This window comes from Phaenicophaeus curvirostris, chromosome 15, assembly GCF_032191515.1.
Source record: "Phaenicophaeus curvirostris isolate KB17595 chromosome 15, BPBGC_Pcur_1.0, whole genome shotgun sequence".
NCBI classification, from domain to species: Eukaryota; Metazoa; Chordata; class Aves; order Cuculiformes; family Cuculidae; genus Phaenicophaeus; species Phaenicophaeus curvirostris.
In genome coordinates this window covers 15,128,238-15,153,240 of record NC_091406.1, presented here as the reverse complement: position 1 = coordinate 15,153,240, position 25,003 = coordinate 15,128,238, and the positions used below count along the sequence as shown (strand labels likewise).

Here is a 25,003-nt window from a genome sequence, read left to right as displayed (position 1 = left end):
TAGTCTCTCTGAGAATCTATTTTTAACAATATTATTTTCCTCTTTTCAAGGAAGGCTAACAACTTTATTCAGCTTACTCTTCTCTCAAGAAAAGAAATATTGTTGTGTAGTCCAGGTTTTTGCTCCCTGAAGTACACATACTTGGAGTTTTTCTAATCTGCCTTGCATCACAGAAAATAATATTTCAGTCTTTATCCTCAGGAAAATACTTTTAAATCAATAGATTTCATTGTTGGGAAGTTTTTTGTTTTGTTATCTTTTTTTTAAATTTTATCTGATTATTTCCTATTTTAAATACTTTTCTTTTGAGTTGTTAATTTTCTTCTTTGTAAATGACAATTCTTCCCCACTGTCTTTAATATTAATATCTTTTAATTCTGTCTTAATGTATTGCCTCTGTTTTGCTCTGTGTTTTTCCTCCCAATTGGTCTAACTCCTTAATTAATCGTGCAACTTTTCTCTGAACAGCTTGTTTCCACAGAAATATCTTCCTTGATGTTCCTACTGTAGTCACAGCTGATGTTAGATCTCTTGGTCTCCTATGTTAACTCAAGATTGTCAGCAAGGAAAATGGAAAATAATTACTCTGGGACCTTACTAGGAGAAAGTCAGAAATGGAACTCTGTTCATGTTTGATTCCTGAAAAGTGTTTGTTGTGGGAGGCCATAAAAGGAAGCAATAGGAAGAAAAAAATGAGGTGATCACTGTTAATATATTTGCGTAGGAAATATTCCAGTGACATCAGAATTATAATATATAAGAAGCTCAGCTTTAACTGGATGTGACTCCATTTCTTGGCACAGTGACTGTCTGAAATAACTTCAATAACTTGGGGCTTTTGTACAGTTTTGGTTAAGCACAAGTGAGGGAATTAGAAGCAGCAGGCTTATTTATAAAAATGATTAACTTTGTTGATGCAGTAGTTTCTGAAGTTGTTTAAAATGACCTGCGCGGGGGTTGTCTTTCTCCATATTTGAGCAAGGAGGAATGTAACTGGTTTGGAGACGCTGTCTACAGAATCCTTGCGTCTGCTGACCTACATCAAGCTGAGGGCTGGGCTTTTTGGTCAAGTTAAGTCAGCTTCTAATGCAATCTGTCAGAAAGGATCTGGAGAGTCTTCAGCAAGGGTAAGTGGTTTCGGAAAAGAAGAAATCAAGCACTGATGGCCTTTTGGGGAAAAGATCCTGGTTTCTAGGCTTCAGTCCCAAAGAACGGCATAAGCTTTGGGACTCTAGTAATGTTACTGGGTGGTCCTTGGTGAGCTGTAGATCTGGGAACTGAAAAGCCCAGGTGAGCAGGAAATAGTCTTTCTTGTCATCTTTCCCACTCACCCACTCCTGCTTGGTGTGGGAACCTCCCTCAGCAGCCCACAAGTCCACGGCCAGGCAGCTGGGAGCAGAGGGTTTGACGCATGCGAAAATACCCAAATGTTACATCTGAAACTGAGCTATGGTTATTGTGGACACATTGCGAAACCAGTAATTCCTACTTTGGATATCGGTGCTAAGGACCAGCTTCTGTAGAGCATGAACTTACTGTGTGGGGGCTGAACCTTCTCTAGTCAGAGGCTGATGTGAGAATCCCCCCAGTTCACAGTACTGGAGGATGGATAAAATGATCAAAAGAGGGGAATGCGATTCCTTCCTGAAGAGCCTTCAAAAATTCTTCGCTTAATGTTGTGTGATACTGAGGTATCCTCCACCCCCGAGATTTTCTGTAGGCCTTTTCATGACCAGTCATCTATGCAACAGTAGCAAGATTGCCGTGAGTTTATTCTTAAAGTTATTTAATTACCTAAAAGAGAGAGTAAATGAACATTTTAGGGCTGTGCATTGCCATCTCAGGGCAAATGCACAAAGGAAAATGAGTGGGGAAAGAGAAACTGAATGGTCTAGTTGGAGCATTTCTATCCCATGGAAGCAGCACTGATGTTATCCCAGCCGTAAATCATACATTCTGTCTCCCTAACCCAAGCACGTAGCTCAGAATTTAATTAATGCAGGGTGTGCACTTCTTATGTTGCTTTGGGTGGGTCTGTCACAAAGCATTTTCCTAGCTAATCATAGCTAGACGCCACACACCACACTGCCTTAATCTCTTTTGTATTGTGTAGTCCAGTGCTGATATCAAGCATCTTTTTATTGTTCTATACAAATTGCCAGTTTAGGAACCAATTGCTTGAAAAATGAATCGTAAGTCTGTGCAAATTTTGTGTTTGGTAGTTGCACAGAAAGCAAAACTTATGATGATAAAACATACCCATAAATTGTAACTTTGTTAGGATATAATGATCCTAAATGAGATTAGGGTAAATGAAAGGAACAACAAAAAAAATGCATTACTTCACTTTTAAATCTTCATTTAGAAAACAAACCCAGCCCCAACTGGAAGAATTCTCGTTTTTAGAGAAAAGTTTTCTTATCCAATGCATTCAATCATGTTTGGTTTTTTGGTTTTGGGGTTTTTTTTCTGCTGTATTTTAAGCTCCAAACTGTAAGAGCCTAAGCATTACAGAAAGTTCTCCTCCAGAACCTGCTTATCAGGAGTGGTTCATTGAATTTGGATTATCTTTCCACCTCTGTAAATTAAGACAGCATCCCACCCGATGGAACTGTAATGCCTAATAGTCCAGCAGATATAAAACTATTACTGATTTAAAGTTACCTTCCAGGGAAATAATTTTAAATGTAAAAATCCATTTAATATGTTCTGCTGAGACCGTCTTGCATGACACCGCATCCTGCTGAGTATCACCCCACGATGGCTGTTCAGGTTGTAAAGGCTGATCATGTATTTTGTTTAGAAATCCACAGTTTAGTATTGCTCATCTTGGCTTAAAAATTGGCTCAAAAGTTTTCCTTTTAAAAAAATAAAGTTAATATGACAAAACAGACCATCCACATCTAGAGCTTGGAGGGGAGGAGGGGGCAATATTAGTTTAAGTCAGTAAAAGAGCATCATTGAAAGCAGAAAATAAAATCATAGCAGCAATGAACTACGGCAAATGGAAGGAAATTGAGTTAGTTGCAAAGGTCAAAAAGCATGCTAATGTTTTTAGCACACAGATGCATTGCTTAACTGCCTATAATTTTTTCAGACCACAAGCTATTCTTCATCTAGACAAGTCTATAAGGAAAATAAAAGTAAGGGTTCTGTTCGTTCCATGAAGACTGTTGTGGCAAGGGACCTACTTGCAACACAACAACCCCATAGTGTGGCCAGGTCACATTCAGTAGCTGGGAGCAGACCTTGGTTTTAATCTTGGATCCCAGCTCATGTTCTAAAGTCAAAAAAGAAAAAAAATCTGTATCATCTTTGCAGGAAGTAATGTCAATCTTGATTTTTTTCCTGCAGGTTAGGGGCAACATTGTTCTAGGTATTTGTCAGGAAGGGAAAAATGGAACAGTAGGTAATTTTGTAAAAAATAGGATAATCCATCAAAATGACATTGGCAAAATGGTAAAACATTGAGATGAGTGAGCAACTTAGCCGTACAGTGTTGATTTGCCTTCGGTTACTCCTTCACTCTGAATGAATGTGGGTAATTGGAATGAGTTAACAATCCTGTACGGCTAGATATCCCCTGCAGGGGTATAACTGTGAAACCTCCATCCTGCGGAACAGGCGGTGCAATCGGGTGCCGTACAGCGTTCACCTTGTGTGGAAAGGCACAACCCGGATCCCAGGAGGCTGCTGCGGGCTGTGCCACGTGGGAGGACGGCGCCAACACCAGCACTTGAGCCTGAAGAGGCTGCCCAGACCTCGTGCCATCACAGTCCTGTGGCGACTGCAATGCAGGGCACAGGCTGGTAGAACAAAGCAAGGTCTCCGAGAAACGGAGAGGCACGGAATGGTGGGGCACAGCAAGAGGACAGCAGCGCAGGCGTGTGAGGACTGGTGAGCTGTTCTTTGGGGCAAGGAGATCTGGTAAAGGCTGGGTCTGTACCCAAGAAGAGTGGCCCACAGCAGTGGGCTTGGCCGGCTGTCGTGTGGCAGATGACATCCTGGAGTGAGAACTCAGGTGGGTGCTGCAGAGATGTTCTTTTCCTCTTTAATATTGCTACTTTATTAGTATGACAGTAGTTCCTGGGCTCTTTGCACTCCAGATCATGCTATCATGCTCTTCTAGTACCTACTCCTTTTACTTCATAGATGGATGCATTTAGGAAATGCTTAGAAGATTTTCTGGCTTTGCAGTGTATCTTTAAATATCAACAGATTTTATTATACTGAACAACAAAAAGGTTATCTGTTGACCTGGACTCGACAGCTGTAAGTAGGCTCAGCACTGCATACCTGCAGCAGGGCTGATAAACTAGATTTCTTTTAAATATAATCACTTACTGGCCAGCCTCTGGTGGGTTAAGTAGTTCCAAACATGTAGGTTGAACCCGTTTCACATGCAGCAGTATTATTGGCAATTTGCAGAATTAAGGAAAACACAGACAACGAAAGAGCATAGTCAATATTCTTGGTTTGATTTTGTTACTTCTGTGCTGTAGGTTTGTTGATACTGGCTGCCTTGGAAGCAAGCAAACCTTCCTGTTACAATTCTTAGAAATTCTACATTGAATATTTCTCAATCATGTACAAGGGTCCTGTAAAAAACAGCCATAAGCAGCTCCTGCATCAGAGAAACATTCTATCTGTTTTACAGCCAGCAGGTCCAAAGCGTGGTAAAGCAAGATATATGGGATTGGACAGAATGGAGCTAAAGCCGCTGTATTTTGCCCCATTTACTTGGAAATTTTCAAGTGTGGCTTTGAAAATTAGAGTTACACTCTCATTTCTTCTAAAGTCAATGGGAGTTAGATGCCTAACTCCTCTGAGCCCTTTGAATTTCTTGTAGACCAAACACTACTGTCTCTAAAGTATCTAGAAGAAATCAAAAGATGAGCCAACACCAACAAGCCAGTTAATGTGGTCTGCAAAGAAAATGCCTTTACACTTGTCCAAGTCCCAGTAACTGACACGGGAGGCTAATGACAAGGACATAAGTGAAGATCCTAATGTCATCTTGGGAGTCCTAGTGATCAGCTTGGGGAGCTGAGGCCAAGGAGCTGGATAAAGATGCAATTAAGGTTGCCACAAAATACTGGAATACGTTGCAGTTCCCAGCTGTGATAACTGAAGTGTTTGCTACGGTTCCAAAACACCAGTATGATAGTAAAGTAGGAACAAAAGGACAAATATCTCAGCCTTTTCATTTTCCAGAATTTTTTATTCACTATTTGCATGAAGCCTAGATTTTCCTGGCAAAATCCCCAGCAATGCATCTTTTCTTCTCTTCCTTGAGTGAGTTATTAAAGTACAGTTAGGGTTTTCTATTTTACATTGCGCAAGGGACAACAGAAAAAAGCATTTCCACTTATTTATGATCCGTCTCATCTTCTGGAGAATGACACTTCTCCAAGTCTCTAACTGCCTAGCCTGGTCAGTGCAAACACTGTGCTTTGAAAGCATCATGTTTGAGGCTTCAACATTGAGTAGACAAAATGTTCAGACTCTCTCTTTAAGTAAGAGGAGATAACTTAAAAATGGTTCTTGAAAATCCTATCACAGGTACAATGCAGTTCTGAACATTCTCTGATCGTAGTTCTAACGCTGCAAACATGTTTTTCATAGAGTGTGTATGACGTGAAATAACTTACTAGCAACTGTAAGTCACAGGGAAGCAAATTTTATAGCCCCAGAAAGATACATAGACCAGAAAGACGTGATGTGAAACTCATAATTTTATCTTCAAATGGAACCTTAAAAAGCCTTGTGGCTTCCACCGCTGCCAGGGCAACCAATAGTGACAGAATCGAAGTTGCTGCGTAAAGGACCTGCCAGCTCCCAGCTGCAGGAAAAACACCTTGTGGGGTTTGACATGTGGCTGCCAAGCACTGCTGGTGCTTATTGAATCTGGTTGTGGAGGAGGCTGAGAGGGATGAGAGCTCAGGATTGTCCGTGATGAGAGGAGGCAGCAGCACCTCGCTGTGCTGGAACAGGTGCTGTGCAGTGCCAAAGAAAGCAGTTTCAAAGTGGGGCTCTGGGTGCCTGCTTGTCTGTTGCTGTTGTAGAAGGATTAGTGCCATGTGGAAAAGAAAACCTTCTGATATAAGGACAGAGATTGGGAAAGAATAAAATTCTTTGGATTTTTTTCCTTTCACCTTCCAGATTGGTGTAATATGTACTCAAACAAAGTCAGAGTTGGTCCTACCCTCTCTTCTGTTCTCCTGCCTGTACTCGCCTGGCATGGGGAGGGGAGGCTATGGGAGGATAGGTGAGTGCCTCTCAGCTGGGCATGGTGAGAAAGTCTGTTCCTTTGCGCAAGCAGTGCACTCGCATACTACAGACAAGCGGATGAGTAGGATCCTGGGGTAGCTACTGTGGAGGGGCTGCAAATAGTGAGAAAACCTTTCAAGCTGTTTGCTTGCTGACATGGTTTTGGAAGGTGTTCAGACTTCAACACAAATCCCTTTAAATAATGAAGACCTGATCACCATGTGATCCTTACCTGTCAAAACTGGCATACTATTTTGGAAGAAGATAGAAGTAAAGGTAATTCACCTGCCGTGGGTTTTAAAAACATGCTTCACAATAACTTTGAAGTACGAGCACTACAGTGAGGTGCATCTGTGAGAAGAGATTTTGGGTAAGGTTCCGTGCTACACTGAGCTGCCCTAAGGGCTGCTGGCCAACCATGGGCTGCTGCATGTTCTCATGCCTCTCCTTGCATGTGCCCACCACTGCCCTTGTCTCATCGCCGGTGCTCACCTGAGTGTGCAGTGAGCCCATTCAGAAAGCTAAAGCATCCCAAGTCTGATCCTGCCAAAAAAAAAAAAAAAAAAAAAATTTCCTGCCAGTTTGTCTGGCCAGGATGGCTCACACAGGCTCAGCAGTGTCGGTGAGGAGGGGTGGGAATTGGCAGTCATGGGAAAGGAAAGAAACAGGACCCCTGCCTTGGCAGCAGATCTGTGCAACTGAAAAGTCAGGCTGCATCCTGAGAATTGGGCTCATTGTATTTACGCTTTCAAAAAGAAATGTGTATCCTCCCATTTTATTTAAAGGAACTGTTTTATTAAAAAAAATGAAGTACAATTTAAGCTGAAGTTTGTGAGCATCTTGTAGTAAGGCTGGCCGGCCTGTTTCATTTACAGCTCTTTGCTGGTTTCAGTTGCTGCGTCTCCCTTGTTGCTAGCAAAGTGCTGCATCTTGTGAAGAAAACATCTCAAAGAGATTGCCTAAATCTCAGCACAGATGTCTTCATTATTGCAAGTGTTCTTGTTAATGTTGATGTTCATTCTGATAGGGTTTTAATACATGCTGCAGCATCTGGCTTCTAAGAACCTGATGAGTCTCGATTTGCTCTCCAGTTTGCAAAGAGGATAACGCTCAGGTGGAGAAATTTGTGGTTTTGGGTCTTAAACCAAACTGACAGATACTGGGGCAATGGAGCACAGAACAGCACCACAGTGGAGAAAAAGGGGCAAGGTTTGCTGTCAGGTGCTAGGACGGGCAGGCTGTGGCACAGCCAGCATTTCGAATGTTGTGTTCCATGGGCCTGAATCACGTTCAGAACAAAACAGACCTGTGTGACAGAGTACAGACAAAGGATGGCACAGGTCGCATGCTTGGGCATTGTTTCTCATCAACATCTAGTAGTAACGGGTCACCCATGGCACATTGGGGAACAGCTGGCTTGGCGTGGGACTTCTGCCGACACCCTCGAATCTAAAGTAGAATATTAATCTTCGGAGGAAATGAGGTTTTTTTTCATCTGCTTATTAAATCAGTTCATGAGAAGGAGGTTTTTTATATTGCTCTGCTATCTATGTTGTGCAGATAGTGCCCAAAAGATCTGTTAAAAAAATTGTCATCCTCTTGCATGACACCTGGCTCACAGGCAGATACAATGCAACTGCGATAGTATTCAGGGGTGCTGCTCCATACTGGCTTTCTGAAGGCTCCCTCAGTTCCAGTTTCTGTTCAGGAAGAGTTAACTTCTCCAACAGGCTTCTAACATCAAGAACTAAGCAATTTCTATCAGCTTTTGTTTATCATATACCTATTTAAAAAGTCAATCGGTAAACCTGGAAGATTCTTCTTTAGTGACTGCGCAACTATAGAAATGGGAAAGAAAATTCTAATCAGTCAGTGAGGCTGACTGGGAAGGTGTCACCATTGAGTGGCGAGGAGGATTAACCAGGATCAGAAGCTAGGAACAGGTCTTCTGCACAAATACAAGTAGCTCTTTCTTTTCAATGCCCTCTCTTGCTGCACCTGGGAGCTACTCTCCCTGCACCACACAGTTGCTCTGACAGACAGACAGACAGATCTCTCACACCACTTAAGGGCTTCACCTGACCAAGTCACTCTGTTCAAACAAATCAAAGCAGATTGTGACCATCACACAAGGCAAATTGTGCTGGAGTTGGTCATCTTCTTCGACTATTTGTTTCATCCCTTAAAGCTTGGTATAATGCCTGCACAGCCATTGGTGGAGCTAAGCTGTGAACTAAATAAAAAAAAATAAGAAGGCCTGTTTTGTCTTGCAAAAAAAAAAAAAAATAGTATGAGCTTTCTAAAGCTCAAAGGCATTCAGGAAGATTGTCTCTGCTTTTTGTGAAGGAAACTTAACAGAGGAAACTGAACTTCAGCAGCTTTTAACTGCATCCCTTAAAGCCTTGTGGAGGTTGCCAAACCTGTGATTGTTACAGGATTTATAAGTATCAGTTGCACATTTGTAACAGTTGCTGCCCTAGGTGAGTATCTAAGTGTTACCTGTTAATGCCACTCATGGTTATTGCTCTTCTTTTACATCCTTGTGACTGTTATTCCCAGAGCTTTGCAAGTCTCCACGCTCCCTGACAAAGAGCATTGCTGGCGTTCTCCATCCTGCCGTTACTATGTAAGGAGATTTCATCCGTCCTTCAGGCTGCATGTGCCATAAAAACAAAGCAGTATTACACATCAGTGCTGCGTGCAGCCCTTTGAGGAGGAGGTATTTCTTATTCCCTTTTCATTTCCTTCTCCCATGTTGATCATTATCATGGCAATACAGGTTTACCTGGAAGTTTCCTTTGATCAGAATAAAATTCCTCGGTATCCATTATACCTTTACGATTTCAATTTCCAGGAGGACTAGGAGGAGGTAGCATAGATGACCCTGAGATATATCAGTGTCACTAGGACCCTTTTGGGAGTTATTTTAGAAGTGAAAAATCACAGTAAACCTAATGGCAAGTAATTATAGACATGTGGGCCAAGTGCTTTTAAGTGCTTCATGTGTTGCCTCCTAGCACAGCAGTGGCATTGCCATATGGGACTGTGCCAAGGTACATTAAAAAACTTGAAGATTTACATTAGGAAAGAATGTTCCCCCAACTCTGTGTCCTTCTCCTACAGAAGAAGCCACCACTAAATGTGAGAATGTCATTGTGCTTTCAATCATATTGACTGAACGTGTCATCACTAAGTGCAAAATATTTTCTATTCTCATTTGCATCGCTGTTCATGGCTTGGTTTGTAAAGTTGTACTTTTAACAGATCAGGAACAAGGGAATCTTCAGCTCCTACACAGTCATTGCCTGGTGTGAGCTCAGGAAAGTGGTACATGGGCACAAGTTGATGAGTTTAAAGTGAGTTCTAGAGTGAGAACAGTTGTGGTTGCTCCTCAGCAGAGCTGACCGAGTGACTCTACTGGGCTTTTTGAAGTGAAAATCACTTTGTCATTGTGAAGATTTTAGGATTAGACTGATCATCCTACTGGCTCTTCAGATCTTTTTTTCTTTCCTGTTTTGCTCTGTATACAATGCTTGTGTCTTACCAGTCCTCCATCTTGGTATTCAGTAAATGCTGCGTTATGATAAAGATTTTGATAAATTATGGCATTAAGTATAGTAATAATTGTAGGCATGGTATATTTGGGCTATTGTGGAAGAAATTAGTTTCCGTTCTGCAATCTGAAAAGAAAAAGGAGTCATGTATCTGTTTCACGTAGGAATATCCTTATCATCCTGCAGTATCACTTTATTCTCAGAGTTTTGTGCAGGAAGAACTTTGTTACAGATAGCATTGTCCAAACGAATCCAGTGATAATGGAAATAATTTAAGGTTTAGGAACGGAATAGTAAAATCATGGAAGTTCTGTAAGTTTATGGAGGAGTTTCTTCAGTCTGTTGCACTGATGACTTACAAGTGGGGAGTCAGAATTTGAATAGGTATGTATGTGAAATGCTTGGAATCCTAATCTTTGAGCGTACATGTAGACAATAGGTTGAAGAAATAGGTCTGTCTCTTTAGCCTCACAAGCTACATTTTAAGGTGCTTTAAAAACATTTCTGTCTACTAAGCATGCTTGATTTTAGTAATTTTAAAAACATCTCTTTCAAAGAAGTCTTTGCCTTATGGTTGGTGTCTGGTGTGCTGGAGTACATGCAAACATGCAAAAAGTGTAGTATGGGAACCCTCTCCTCTTCAACAGATACAGTAATTTGTAGTACTTGCAGAACTTGGAGCCTGCTGGCATGTACTCATGCTAAACATGTTTATGTTTTTGAGGCATCTGGTTCTGTGATTCTGTGAGGTTATATTCTGCTCCTGCTCCCTTGGGAGTGTTACAGTATTGACCATAGGGCTTTACGAGCTGTCACAAAATGAGCAGTTAACTCTTGACATCTGCTGTGCTGAAGTGACTGCCAAGTTGCGTTGCTAGTTGGCGAGGGAGTAAATATTGATAGACCCTAGCAACAGGTACTCCTGAGAAGCCCTGTTCTGGGAATGCTTAGGCTGTGTCCAGCGTTATAAATGTTGTGATAGCATTTTAAGTTTATTTATAGGATTCGTTTGTGCCTTATCGCTGTGTCTCGGAACTGGAATGCATGAATGAGCTTTGTTGTGTGAGGGCATAGACGTGTGTATCAAACACCCTTCCCTGGTGACCCATTTTGATGTATAACAGATGGTTCACTGTCCAGATCCCAGGGGTAGTTGATATACACCCATGTATGACATCTCAGGTATGTGCTTATATCTAGACTCATATGTTTGCTGTCCTCTGTTGGAATGACAACTCCAGAGCTGTGTACACATCAGTGCATTAGATATAAGAATTTCTTTCTTTTTCATAGAATCATAGAATCACCAGGTTGGAAAAGACCCATCGGATCATTGAGTCCAACCATTAACATTAATATTTTCTTAAAATACTAATAAAACTTTCATATACAGGATCCTCTGAGAACCCACCAGATAAAAATAACTTGCTTATACTGTGAAAGCATTTAAGTGAGTGAACCATTTTATGTTCTTGTTGCAGAAATTGAAGCCAGAGAAGCCTGCGACTGGCTGAGAGCTGCTGGATTTCCCCAGTATGCTCAGCTATTTGAAGGTATGATCCCAAAGACTTACCACACAGCTGACACTGAATTCAAGTACAATTTTCTACACCAACAGTCTTTCAGAATCTGACATTATTCATGGAAGCACTTCCAAATTCCATAATATCTTCATGCTAAGCTGTATAGAATAGAAACTGGTGTGTGTTCTTGCAGAAGTGATATCTTTATTAGTTTAGCATGGACTCAGTAGACTTCTGTAAAGGACCAAATCTTTCCTGGTAATTGTTAGACTGTAACTTGGTCAAATTTGAGTTTTTGTGATTTTTTTTAGTTGCTTAGAATTTTCCTTAGCCTCTTTTCCTTGGAGCATTGAGGTATTTTTCTGACTCATCTTGGGCTCCCCATCCTGGGGTCTTGACCAAGATTGGTTTCTATTAAAAAAGAATGTTGGAAAAATCATCTCATGATCACGAGGTTTTAAAACAGATACTCAGAAACAGCCAGCCAAAGTCAAACAATGCAGTTACAGTATGTTTTTGTCTTGTTAAAGTTACAAAAAGTGCTTATTATTAGTGGGGGAGAGAGGATTTGTTGAGAACTTGTATAGTTTCCAGACATTATACCTTAAAACTGTTCTTTAAAATATGTCTATTGTTAAAAAACACGGAATGTAACTACAGCTAATCTATTTTTAAGAGTGATTTTATCAAAGCACTACAATTAACAGAACGAGCAATAACTTCTGCCTGTTCTAATTCCCCCCTCCTCTGTTCATTGCAAAATTAAAAACTGGGAGCCAAGCAACAGAGCCAAATGTGAGAGCTGTATACTACGAAACACGATGTCTCATGGAAATCCTTTCTGTTTGACTGCAGAAGATTATACTGTGTAAGCAGTCAGTCTTACAGGTTGTTGGAAATGTACATTGTGATGCTTCTGGATAACGACTCCCCTGTATCACCCTGCTGTTTATGCAGCGTCCTGACTCGACCAGGCAAACTGAGCTTAAAAAGCAAGTCAAAAAATACTGATGGGTCTCCCCAGTTCCCTCATCTGCAAGGCTCAATCTCATCAGCTGGTGTATTGATAAGCTTCTAGCACAGCACGATTTGTCTGGCCCACTATCCCTCACAGAGCATATATCAGGTGCTGCATTGTATAACACCTTATCATCAGCAAAAGCTTATGTAAAACACTCCCAGTTTTATACTGCACTTGAAGGCAGGAGGTCCAGAGAACCTGACCAAAGCAAAACTCTGATTTTGTATTTCTTGGCCTCTTAGTCACTGCAGGCTCCCAGAAACGCAGCAAATACTTGTCTACTCATAGCTAATAGCAAGCAGGTACCTACATTTATCCTCCCACTTGCTCTAAGGAGCTGATTCTTACTTACTTGAAGGACATCTGTGTGAATATATAGTTATAGAAATAGGTTTATGTTTATTTCACCTGTGATAAATACGTTGCAAAATACAATGTCTTTGCAATTGTAACTTGGATTTCAGTTTCAACTTCTTTGTTTACAGATATGCAGTTTCCTATTGATGTAAAAACTGTGAGTCAAGATCATGAGTTTTTAGACGGAGATGAGATCGAATCACTATTCAGGTAAACGTTAGTTATGAGTCATTTTTAAGACCTCCAGGCTCCACAGTTATTTGTCATTCATCTTTTCACACTTTGGTTTTTGTCAGAGAGTTACAAAGTCATCAATGCTATGGCTAAACAAGGATGTGCTTTTGTGTTACTGAAGTTTTCAGAATTTAAAGGTAAAGTAAGCATGTGTCTGCGTATCTTCTTCAGCTGAGGTCCCAGTGACATTATACCAAGCATTAAATCTGTCTTTTTTCTGATGTGAAATGTCTGCTGGCTGAGAAAGGATAATCGGTTCCCTGCAAGCATATGGCAGCATGACAGTTTGCTCTTTAGAGTGCAGGGATTTCCTCTGACTAGTCACCTTCCCCAGAGCTGTTCCAGGAGATAAACAGCAAAAAAGGCCTGCACAAGAGATACGCTTTCTATTTTGTTTTCCTGAATATTTTTTTGCGCAATAAGCAAAAGCGTTGGTTGGAAATCATCATTTTGCCACTGTAGTTCACAGGACACAAGTGAAATCGCTTTGTTAGTGCAAATTCATTCCTCTTCAGACCTTCCCCCATGGAAGTGTGGCAGGATATTGTAGAGATGTGCTCCTTTACTTCTTACTGCAGCTACTGAGGCCATCTCTTTATGAGATTGTTTAGCAGGTGAAGTGAACTCCAGACTATCCATGCTGCACTGTGTGGTCAATCCAAGGGATGCAATAAAAATTTGTAAATTAAGGGACTGGGAGATTACATTTATGGCAAAGCGGTTTGGTTCTTTTCTGCATTGTTAGGTCAACTGAATTCAAAATCTGTTTGTAATGGGAGCACCAACACGAGCTGTTCGCATCTGCACCTGTAACTCACAGTAGATCTCAGAGAACTTCAGATGTATTTCAGTTCTTTATGTGACTTCTGACCTTAGTGGTACTTCAAGGCAGCTAGTGTGCCTCCCTGGGGACGCCCCGTATTTGTTTGACAGCTAAGTGATAGGATAGTTTGGGGCTTTATTGATTCCACAAACTTCAATTAAAATGATAGATAGTAAAGTCCTTCCAAGGATACAGGTTAATGTCTTCATTTAAAAAAAAAAAATTAAGAAGCCCACTCAGAGTTTCTTGTATTTTCAAAAATCTTAAATCAATATTTAGCTTTTCCCCATCATTGAAGCTCATCATATGATTTAAATTGAGGGATTAATTCTGGTCCTCTTTAATTTTAAGATGGAAGAACTGGAACTGTGACTATCATGGTGTTGTTAGTTGGCACTGGATTTGGCAAAATGTAAGGAGAACCTCTAGCAGAATGTCAGTCTTTGACACCAATATTGAAGACGCTATGGTAGATGATCACAACCACTTTGATACATGTTTGTTTTGAAGAAATAAAATGGTTTAAATTTAAAATATCTGTCTTTTTTCTAATACCATAGGCGGTTGAACACATTGAACAAGTGTGCATCAATGAAAGTGGAAATAAGCCGTCAGAGGAAACAGGTATGTTAATAAAATACAGTTAATTTTCTCATAAAAAATGCGTTTGGCTACTACATCAAAACCCTGTTTTTAAAATGCGTATGAGGGATTAGGAGCTTCTGAACTTTTCTTTCTATTCTTTTCCATCTTTCAAAGTTTTCCATTACACATTACTGTCCAACAGTTGCACCAAGGCTCCGCCTCAGCACGTCTTTTACTGCTTTCCCAAGTAGTTTCACATCTTATTTAAGGCCTGAAAGTGAGTTTTTACTCTTATTGACTGAATGAAGTATAAGAAATTAAAACAGACCATGCAAAAAGTGTTGGCCAATGTCAAATGTCCAGCCATTAGGAGCTGGATAGGTTTTAGCTGTGCTGACTTTGTCCTGTCCTGCAAATAAGTACTATGGTACATTTTTTTATAATTTAAATTTTGCTAAACTTTGCCCTTGAACTGTATTTTTTTTTCCCTCCCCGCTTTTAAGAGTAATGACTCTGAAGATGATGAACCTTGTGCAATAAGTAACAAATGGGCTTATGAGAGGTGCAGTCAGAGATGGTCTCGTAAAAAAAGCCTCGAAGTTTTCCCAGGAGAGGAAGCTGCTAGTGCATCAGTCCCAGGCAGCCCAACCCTGAAGAGCACCAGCAGCGAGGCTACTGTCTTTCTGGATCACGGCGAGAAACACGATGCGTCTTCAGTTCACAGTACTAGCAGCGGTGACAGTGACGTTGTTATCTTCCCAAAAGTTTTTGAAGATGTGGAAACCAGTGCAAGTTCCTCAAGATGTTCCTCAGTTAAGGTAGCTTCACTGAACTCTACTTTGAGTCGTTCTTCTCCTGGCTGTGAATTTTTAAATATCACCAGTGAGGAGAAGCTTTTGGATAAATCATCATGTAAAAAGAGGAATAGCCTTCTAAAGAAAATTGAGAAGTTGCACTTAAGGAGCTGCAACTTAAGGAGTGGTCAGTCAAAGGCCAAACCCATAATAAGTGAACCTGTCCTTCTGGAAGGACTTAATGAAGAAAAGATGAAGATGCTGAACTGTGTAAATATTTCCGACCTCTTTAGCATCCAAACAAAGAACAATTCTTCTCTGTCTCCCCAGAGTTGCAATAGCGGCAATCTGTTTGAAAGCAGCAAGACAGTGAGCCCTCCAAGTCCTGTTGTAAAACCACAGAGTCACTGTGAAGAAAGGGGGGTGCATGCAGAGGACTTGGATTCTAGCAAGATCTTGCTGTGGAATGATCTATCTCAGCAAAACCTAAGAAATTACATGAAGTTACAAACAGACCAGATGTTTCACATACCACAAGACCATAAACCTGGCACTTTCCCTAAAGCACTTACAAACAGTTCCCTTTCTCCCGTAGACGATTCTTCTGTGAACTGGAGAACTGGGAGTTTTCATGGATGCAGAAGAAGCCAAAGCAGAAGCAGTTCCAAGGACTCCAGAGCGCCCAGAAGCCCCCTTTCATGCACAAATAACAGGCTAAGCATATATGACAACATGCCCAATATTGAACTTGATAAGTTGGAGGCAATAGAAATTGGTGATGATGATGTTTTTTCAGAACTGAACCATGTTATAGAAGATGTCAACAGTCTCAAAAAATTGGTTGACCGGTGGACAGAGAAGTTCACTGTCGATGGGGATTTGGACTTAGCCAGTGACTTGGCATCTTTGTATCCTTCCTCACCTAAAGAAACGTCTCTTGAAACAGAGGGCTCTGAAGATAAGACAGCAGAACTCCGAGCCACAGATGGAGAGAACAGCTATGAACTGGGCCCAGAGATGGGTTCTGCAGAGCCAGCGTACATGACAGACTCTAAGAACAACAGGTCAGTGATCCTTGGGTTTCCCTAGTAGTAGATGGCCCCTTGGGAACATTTCCCCGTTGTTTCTCTCCACACAAAATGTAATTGCTTGTCCAGAACTAAGTGTTCTCAGGTAAGTCTGTTCTGGTGAGTAGGGTCTGCACTGCTGGTGCCAAGTACTGATGGACTGTAGGTGCTCTGGTATCTATGTCTGCTCTGATCTCTGCTCTATGTAGGGTGCTCATAATCTGCATGAGCACTTACACATGTGGAATCAGACTTTATGCCTGTGGGGGTGGGACTGGATGGTCTCTGAGGTCCCTTCCAACCCAAGCCATTCCATGATTCTATGAATATTTATCCTGTAGGCATGGGAAGCAATGCTGGTCTGTGGAAGACAGCATGAACTTGGAAAGCCTTTCCATCCAGACTAATAGCCAGTCAGCCACCCAGCTAGCCCGGACACAAAAGCTGGCTTTGCTAAAGCTCACTGCTCTGATGGACAGATACTCCCCTTCCAGCAAGCAGGGCTGGAACTGGTAAGTCATCTAATAGTAAAGCAGCCTGTGTTGGAAAGAGAGTATTTGATGTAAGCAGGTGGATTTCCTTGTCTGCCTAGGTAACACACATCTAAGATGAGGAACCTGATCCTGTTAAATCACTGGCAGCGTTGTGCGGTTATTTTAGTGGCTCCAGGATTTCCTCTGCTAGGGACTGCACTTTTGCTACTCGCTACTGGTCATGTTGTTACGGATTTTAAGGCCCATTACGGTTTCTCTCTAAACATGCCTGTTCGCAGGGCTTTGTCAGAGAGACTGCAGAACGTGAGGTGAGAGCTGGCTGGGCTCCGAATCCCTCTCTTCGGCATGTTTGAACTATAGAGGTGATCAGGTCAGTCACCCTGAGGACTTAGAAAATATCAGCTAGTGTCTTGTGACAGTGATCTGGTACTTGAATATGTGAAGAAGTGAAGAAAGCCTGCGGTGTCTTCATGGGATGGAACATATTTCACACGAGGATGCTTTGTAAAAGCTAATTTCAGTTTTCATAGAAGTGAAGTGACGAAGTCACTGATTTTCTGTCTATCTTATGATATTATTTTACAAATATGTGGCAGAATTTAGGGTTGTGGCGAGTATAACTAAATCACTTCCCAGGCCTGTAACTGTGCTGGAGAGCTACTAAGTTGCATGCGCTGGTTTTTATTTTCAGGACTGTACCAAAGTTCATTAAAAAAGTAAAAGCCTCTGACTACAAGGACAAAAACGTGTTTGGGGTTCCTTTGCTTCTGAACGTGCAGCGAACAAGCCACCCACTGCCTAATGGCATTTTGCAAGCACTGGACTATTTAAGAAGCCACTTTCTTGACCAGGTATGAACTTGAGGCAGCCCGGAGCAACTCTGTTCCATAAATGGATCTGATCCAGGGAATCTGTCTCTGTTTCCAGCTTTTGTGAGGTACTTTCTTGCCTCCTAAGGCTCTGAATAGGCAGAAAGGTGTCGGTGTGAGCGGGGGCCTTGGGAGGAAACAGAAGTGTTGTTTCCTTCTGGGAATGCCTTTAGTTCTCTGTTGTATTTTTGTGCCTTGCCTCACTGAAATCGTCCGAAGTCAGTTCTTGTAGTGAAGTCAGTTCTCGTAGCGCAGACGTTCAGGCTGTCTTCTCCTGTTGAGGTGGCACAGGAAATAAATCTACCACACAGTGTCACTATTCCCTCTGTGCTGTGGTTGCTAATGTGATAATTAATCTTGTTTCTGCTGAAACGTACCCCTCAGCAGAGATAAAATGGATTAGAGACATCTTTTTCTGCATCTCAGCTCCGTGTTTATCCACCAAGTGGAGATGCATGCGTAGCGGTGAAAGTGTGCGTCCCATGTGCTGTTTGTCTAGCACAGGTGCAGAAAGGGAGACCCTGTGACACGAGGTGTGTTAGATAGAGGCCTTTCTCTTTTTCTGTGCTTTGTGATTGTAGAGGTGTGTAACATGCCCAAGTACAACAACATGTGCTTCCTGTGATGTTATAATGTAGCTCAATTCACTGATGTGTGAGCAGTCGGTTTCTTATGGAGGCCACGTGCTTCATTTTGAGGCAGTATCTATTCCTTTAATACAAATAAATCGATGAATGTTAACACTGTCTCAGTGACAGGCAGGGAAACTTTCATCAGCAGCTTTGTTGATGTAAAGTTCGTGGGAACTTTCCTAATCTAGGTTTGTCTGAAACTGGATTGGCATTCATATAAAAAAGAAAATAATGATTTCCCTCAAAATGGCAATTGCTCTTTGCCAAGCTGTGGACGTATTGGATGTATCAGGCATATCAGATGTTAGTCCGGAACTGTGCAGGTCTCACAGTCTGAGTTTGTTTGCTCCAGCAAGGGCATCAATGTGCATTTGCTTCTGGGTGAGCGCACGTTTGTGCAAAAGAAACTTGCAGTTTGAACGTAGCCTGCTTGAGCAAACTGACAGATGTCAATAATAATGATTTTTATAGTTAAAAAAAAAAAGTCATTTTACATTACATAAAAAGCAACAAACAAAACAAACACAAAAATCAGTCTGTATTTCACAGCTGGTTTGGTGGGTATCAGTCACGGTTTGCTTGGGAGGAATATCCATGCTGTTTCTAAGCATAAAAACCGGTTTTGATGTCTGATCCCACTACCATAGGATTTTAGCTGTCAGAAGAAAGGTGATGGATTTGATTCTTGACAAGTCCTCTCTTTATCTTTGTTTTACTTGTAGGTTGGCCTGTTCCGAAAATCTGGTGTTAAATCCAGGATCCTGTCTTTAAGAGAGATGAATGAAACAAATCCAAACAATGTATGTTACGAAGGGCAGTCGGCATTTGATGTGGCTGATATGGTGAAGCAATATTTCCGAGACCTTCCAGAGCCCATATTTACCAGCAGGCTCTGTGAATCCTTCCTCCACATCTATCAATGTACGTGACAAAAGCTATAGTTTTACAAATCTTTGCCTATCTTAGTATTCAGTGGCTGGGCTAGGACTAGTGCCATGTCCTCTTGTAGGCAGGTGAGACAGATCAGGCAGGATGTTTCTGAAAAGAGGAGATCATTGTGGCTCTGGGTGCAAGAACTTCAGATCTGCACCCTACAGGCCAGCTGTTTTCTAACACTGCGATTTCCATGCTTTGTAGGATGACTGTAATAACTTAGAATCATAGAATAGTTTGGGTTGTACGGGACCTCAAATATCATCTTGTCCTAACCCCACCCCACGATGGGTCGGGACCCCTCCCACTGGATCAGGCTGCCCAAGGCCCATCCAACCTGACCTTGAACACTTCCAGAGGTGGGGCAGCCACCACTTCCCTGGGCAACCTGTTCCAGTGCCTCACTACGCTCATCATGAAGAAATTCCTCATTATGTCCAGTCTAAATCTGCCCCTCTCCAGTTTATACCCATTTGCCTCTAGTCTTATCAACACAAGCCTTTGTAAACAGTCCCTCTCTGGCTTCCTTGTAGCCCCTTCAGGTACTGGAAAGTCGCTATAAGGTCTCCCTGCAGTCTTCTCTTCTCCAGGCTGAACAACCCCAACCCTATCAGCCTGTCCTTGTACGGGAGGTGCTTCAGCCCTCTGATCTGTGCTGTAGCAGTCCTCTGAAAGTGTCTTTTTAAAGGGTCATTTCCTTATGCAAAATTAGGAAAGTATCCAGTCCCCTTGTTCATGGTATGAAGGAGCTCCTTGTGCAAGAAGTTGTTGTATTGAGTACATTAAGGTTCCCAACCACAGCTGCTGTGAAACAGCAACTTTGCCTGCAAACACCAGCAGCTTTCTGCCTGTGCTCTGACTGCCACTATCCTTGAGGCTCAGCCAGAAAAAGACAGAAATACGAAGCTGAAATCTAGCACTGAACACAGTTTTAAACAGGTTCCATCTCCAGTACTTTGCCCTCAAGGATTTCACTTTCAAAAGCAAGCGGTTGGGGAGGGACCTTGCTGTAGGGATATATGATGGTGTTGCTACAGGTACGTTTCTTCTTCCAAGACAAGGCTTTAAAAGGCCAAGCGTGGGATTTCTGACTGGATTGGGTTTTGGCCTGTTTTATGTGACTTCTGTTGATCTGAGATCCACGGTGCATGTTTGTGGAAGTTTAGTTAGGTTTTATTTTTATAACCTGTCAGGGCCTTTAGGTTTTTGTTTATTCGTTTGAAGCAAGTTTGCTTTTTTGCACCCGCAAATCCTTTTTGTGAGGAGGTCCACAATTCCTATGCCCAATGGATGTGAAACCATGTTTTCCCGTTTATTCTAACCTGGCCACTTCCCATCTCTTCTTTTGGGACAGAAACAGCAGATTAGTGAATTCTACTCGCCCATTTTGTGCTGCCTGTGATTAGAGCAAATGCCCAGACTATATTACTGTATTTTGGAGATAAGAAATGTGCTGTTTTCACCAAGAAGCACATTTTGAGTGTTTTGTGTGCTTCTCCCTGAAGGGAAAGAGTAGTGATCTTCTGTCCTTTGTGGTGATGTGATCTGGAGAAATTCTCATGACAGAGGGATCCGTGGCAGATTGAATCATCCCTGCTCTCCTACAGGAGATGTTTGGGCACAGAGTCTCACTGGGTTTCAGCGTGAATTAAAATCTGTTGGCAAAACATTGTCCTCTCAATTGAGTTAACCAAGAGCATCTGTTCTCTTTACGTCTGAAGCTGAAAGGAGGAGGCAGTAAAGTAGCCGTCTGCTCCCAAGTATCATTCCAGAGTAATATTTAATATGGAGACAAGTCCTTATTTTGACTGCAATCAGGGCTCTGGCCCAGGATCAGTTCATTAGCATGGTAATTACATAATTACAAGTCAAGAACCAGCATCACTTGGTGTGAACATGCATCTTGACAGGCAATAGGAGAAAATTGTACTTATATGATGTGACTGTGGTAAGAGTCTTTGCTTTGTCTGTTGTGAGCGTGAGTGACAGGAAAATGAATGAACCTACAGTTCCAGTGCCCTGTTTGGGACTCTGGTGATGGACGTTACCTTTGCAAGTCACATGTGCATTCCATATTTTTTCTTCTCTTTTCAGACGTGCCGAAGGATCAGCAGTTTCAGGCTGTCCAGGCTGCTATTCTCCTTCTCCCAAAAGAAAATCAAGAAGCTCTGAAAATTCTCCTGTTCTTTCTGCGAGATGTGGTTGCATTTGTTGAGGAAAACCAGATGACTCCAACCAACATCGCAGTCTGTCTTGCACCTTCTTTGTTCCACCTCAACACCTTGAGACGGGACAGTTCCTCCTCCTCCACAAGGTATTATCACCTTAATGCTGCCATTTCTGCTGTCCGTAGTGTTCTTCACTGGAACAATGCTTTCTGTAGCTGGTCTAGCATCAGTATCTGCTTTTAAGGAGGAAATATGTGTCTTGAGGTTTGTAGTAAAGAGGGGAAATTTAGATCAGATATTAGGAAGAAATTTTTTTCTGGGAGGGTGGTGAGGCACTGGCACAGGTTGCCCAGAGAAGTGGTGGTTGCCCCATCCCTGGAGGTGCTCGAGGACCAGTTGGATTGGGCTTTGAGCAACCCGGAAGGTGGCCCTGCCCATGGCAGGGGGTTTGGAACTGGTCGATCTTTTAGATCCCTTCCAACCCAAAGCATTCCATGATTCTCTGATAAGTAGGGTTGTTTGGGTCCAGCAGGAACTGCCAGCAGCGCATGCAGAGATCCAGCAGCTCGTTGTCCAGTGCCGAGAACACTCGTAAGGCTCTGTTGTCACGTTCCTGACTAGTCTGCATGGTTTGCTAGCCTGTCTCCCTCAACCACGGGAGTCGTGGTTGCCCAAAGGTCCAGCCACCCAGGACTCCAGCACGTGGCCCCACTTTTGCATTCAGGTGGTACCTGCCATTGAAAACGTAGCTCCTGCCCTGGCAACCTAAGCCCAGGTGTGGCTTTAAGGCCCTGCAGGTGTCTGACAAATTGTGGCAGTTGCCGGCACTGGTGCCACCGGGACCGTTCCTGCCAAACTGAACCACAGGGATCTTGTAAATTTGTCTTAATAAGAAAAAGTATCTGTGTCACATAGCATCCCCTGTTTGTACGTGCAGGGAGGAAGGTTCCCTTAGGCCAAAGCAGACAAATAATCTCTGAGAGCATTCATGCCTTATCTGGTCTCCAGAGGCAGAGAAGGACCTGGCTTTGATGGAAACGTGGTGCGCCCATCAGAGCAGCGAGCTAATCACCTTTCATGGGGGCTCAAAAGATGAGGACTAGCTCCAGAGCAGCAGCTGTCAGATGTGCTATTGACATCCTTCAGCATGATAACACAGGCTCTGGGTAGCACAGAGGGGAAAGAAAACACTAGCAAGGCACAAAACATCTGAAAATACCGAAGCGTAAGGAGAGACCCTGTGGTCATTGCTAGGGCTGCCGGGATTGTGATGGCAGCGGGTCCTTGCGGGACTGTGGTTGTGTTTGAGCACCTCAGAATCATACTTTGAGAGTTGTACCTCTTTGGTTTGCATAATTATGCAGAAATGAAATACTAGGAAGAAAAAATGGAAATGGAGTTTTCTCTTTGTTCTCACTGTTTAGAAGGCAGGAGGCTTTGAAGTTTTAGCTTCTCTGTAACTGGGCATGAATGCCACCATGCAGAGTTCCAACTTCAAAGGGTAGAAGCTGACAGGTCTGACTTTGAGGAGCAGCGCTGAGGACTCTTATCTTCCATCCGATTTTCAAGCCATTTGGCAGGAATGCACATAGATAAAAGTACCAGACACCAGGATTAATGATGTCATATAATGACTATGAATTGAAAGAGGGGACTGCTTTTAAACATGCGTAGTGTGTTTTTGGCCACAAGATTTAAGAGGTTCTGCATAGTCTTTGCAGTGTATCAAGGGAGCTTTATATTTGAAGGCCATGTCTGAATCAGTTTAGTCATGGCTGTCTTTGGCCAAGTGTGTGATGATGTGTTTGAGGAATAAAAAGCCTGGACTTGGCCTTCTTGGGCGTACGCTACTACTGGTCAGTGCTGCCACAGTCACTTTTTGGGTGCACCAGGAGAGAACGCTGTCCATGAACCTCGCTGCAGTAACATAACACAAGGCCCCTACACAAGCACCTAAGGGTGTTTTTTCTGAAGCTGCTGGTTTGCACCCCTTGGTTGTACTCGTGGTTGACAGCATCTTGCTCACACAGCCTTCCCTCTGCCTTCTTTAGATCCAGTCACAGGAAGTGCAGCTTGGGGAAGCCAGACCAGAGGGAGCTGAACGAGAACCTGGCAGCAACGCAGGGCTTGGCCCACATGATAACGGAGTGCAACAGACTCTTCCAGGTACGTCCCTTGCTGTAGCAGAGCAAAAGCCCTAAGCAGCCCGATGCTGGTGTGTGCTTGGAGCACCAGCAGCTTGGGCCAGAGCCCTGCAGGGGTCCCTGCCAGCCCAGCTGTTTCTCTGAGCCTATGATAGCAGCCAGACCTGCTGATGGCAGTAGAGAAAATGCCACTGCTGCTTTTAATGTGACTATTTTTAAGGGCTGAGAGAGCATTCCTCCCCTGGCCCCTCTGTCCCCCAGCTGTTAATGGGGGTCAGCAGCTATTGGATGCTCTTTCAGCGAGGTCCTGGCCAGGGATGACCGTCCTTTTTTGTGGGAGCAGGGCTGAAGTTGAGGCTTTGCTGCTGGGACCTGGCCAGAGCAACAGCCACCATCTGTGCTCAGCCACGGACCCCAGTAATTTGGAACTGGACCTTGACCCACAGAGTGACTTCCCAGCTTGATCTCAGCCTCTTCTCATCCTTATGGACTTGCCTGAAGATCATGAGAGTGGACCTGATCCTGACCTCTGTTACCAACTCACCTTCCTGGCTCGACCTTGGACTCCATCTCCATGGGTGTGTGTACCCATGTGGACTCTTGGCTGACCTCGGCTGCCGTCCCTGGGGCTCAGATACTGTGGGACTGGTCTCCCAGCCCCGGTCCCTCAGAGCTGCCGGCCCTCGGTGGACCCTCAGGAGTCAGCTCAAGCCTTGTTGTGCTCCTCTCCAGCACCATGGCTGGGCAGAGGCTGCTGACCCCAGGTGGCCCCCCCAGCACTGATCCCCTAACCTGGTCTTTGCTTCTGAGAGAAAGCCACTTCACATCCCCTTGCCCAGCCTGGGGCCCAGTCTCTCCTCAGCATCACCTCCCAAGCTGGGCAGCGCTTTTAAGAGACCCCCCCTCCACCCCCAGCCAGAGCCCTTCTGCGTGGCCCCTATTGGGGTCTCCTGCACCCTAGACTCAGTTCTGGTGACACAGGAGGTGGCTCATTCCTGGCTGCACGGCCCCCCAAAATAGCCCCTGGTGTGCTGGGCACACAGTGGTGTGTCCGCTACCGGGCCAGACACTTGCGGGTCACCCACAGAATACGACCACAACAGAGGCTTCTGGCTGCTCAGGACTAGAGACACACTGCTCTGTATTCATACGTGGATGCTTGGCCCTGTGGTCAGTACTGGGCAGTGGTGGGCTGCAGAGGACACTGCTACTACTGCCACCAAACTCGACTGAGCCTGGCTTGGATGGTCCTACAAGTGGGACTCAGTTGCCACCATCCCTGACCTGCAATGCATCTCCCGTCCTACCCCATGGTCCTGCACTCCCTGATGCCACAGAGTGGGGGCTTCAGGAATGGACATCTGTACTGAGATGGGTTCTGCATAGGTAGATTGATATGTGTACAGTAAAGTATAAGTGGCAGTGTAGTGCATGTTACCTGGCATGGAGGTGGTCGACATTAATAAAGGCGATTCACATAGTTGGGTGATCTGGTTCAATCACCTTCCCCTTCCCCCATCCCTCTTCTTCCTTCC

The 25,003-nt window shown here is 43.4% G+C and overlaps 1 protein-coding gene across 3 annotated transcripts in view; it reads left to right on the top strand.

The window, feature by feature from the left end:
- The window catches only part of LOC138727066 (rho GTPase-activating protein 7-like), a 49,133-nt gene extending 24,199 nt beyond the window's left edge, over positions 1-24,934 (top strand). The window contains exons 1-11 of one of the 3 annotated variants that reach the window (XM_069869223.1): positions 3,782-4,021; positions 11,306-11,377; positions 12,854-12,935; positions 14,343-14,406; positions 14,871-16,225; positions 16,570-16,740; positions 17,414-17,573; positions 18,946-19,144; positions 21,251-21,470; positions 23,376-23,490; positions 23,915-24,934. In XM_069869223.1, the coding sequence (XP_069725324.1) occupies positions 3,997-4,021; positions 11,306-11,377; positions 12,854-12,935; positions 14,343-14,406; positions 14,871-16,225; positions 16,570-16,740; positions 17,414-17,573; positions 18,946-19,144; positions 21,251-21,470; positions 23,376-23,490; positions 23,915-23,932 (2,481 nt within the window). In that variant the 5' untranslated portion in view covers positions 3,782-3,996 and the 3' untranslated portion in view covers positions 23,933-24,934. Of the gene's footprint in view, positions 1-3,781; positions 4,022-11,305; positions 11,378-12,853; positions 12,936-14,342; positions 14,407-14,870; positions 16,226-16,569; positions 16,741-17,413; positions 17,574-18,945; positions 19,145-21,250; positions 21,471-23,375; positions 23,491-23,811; positions 23,853-23,914 lie in introns of those variants that run through there. The other 2 variants (XM_069869221.1, XM_069869222.1) reach the window with 2 other exon arrangements.
- Positions 24,935-25,003: the final 69 nt, after the last annotated feature.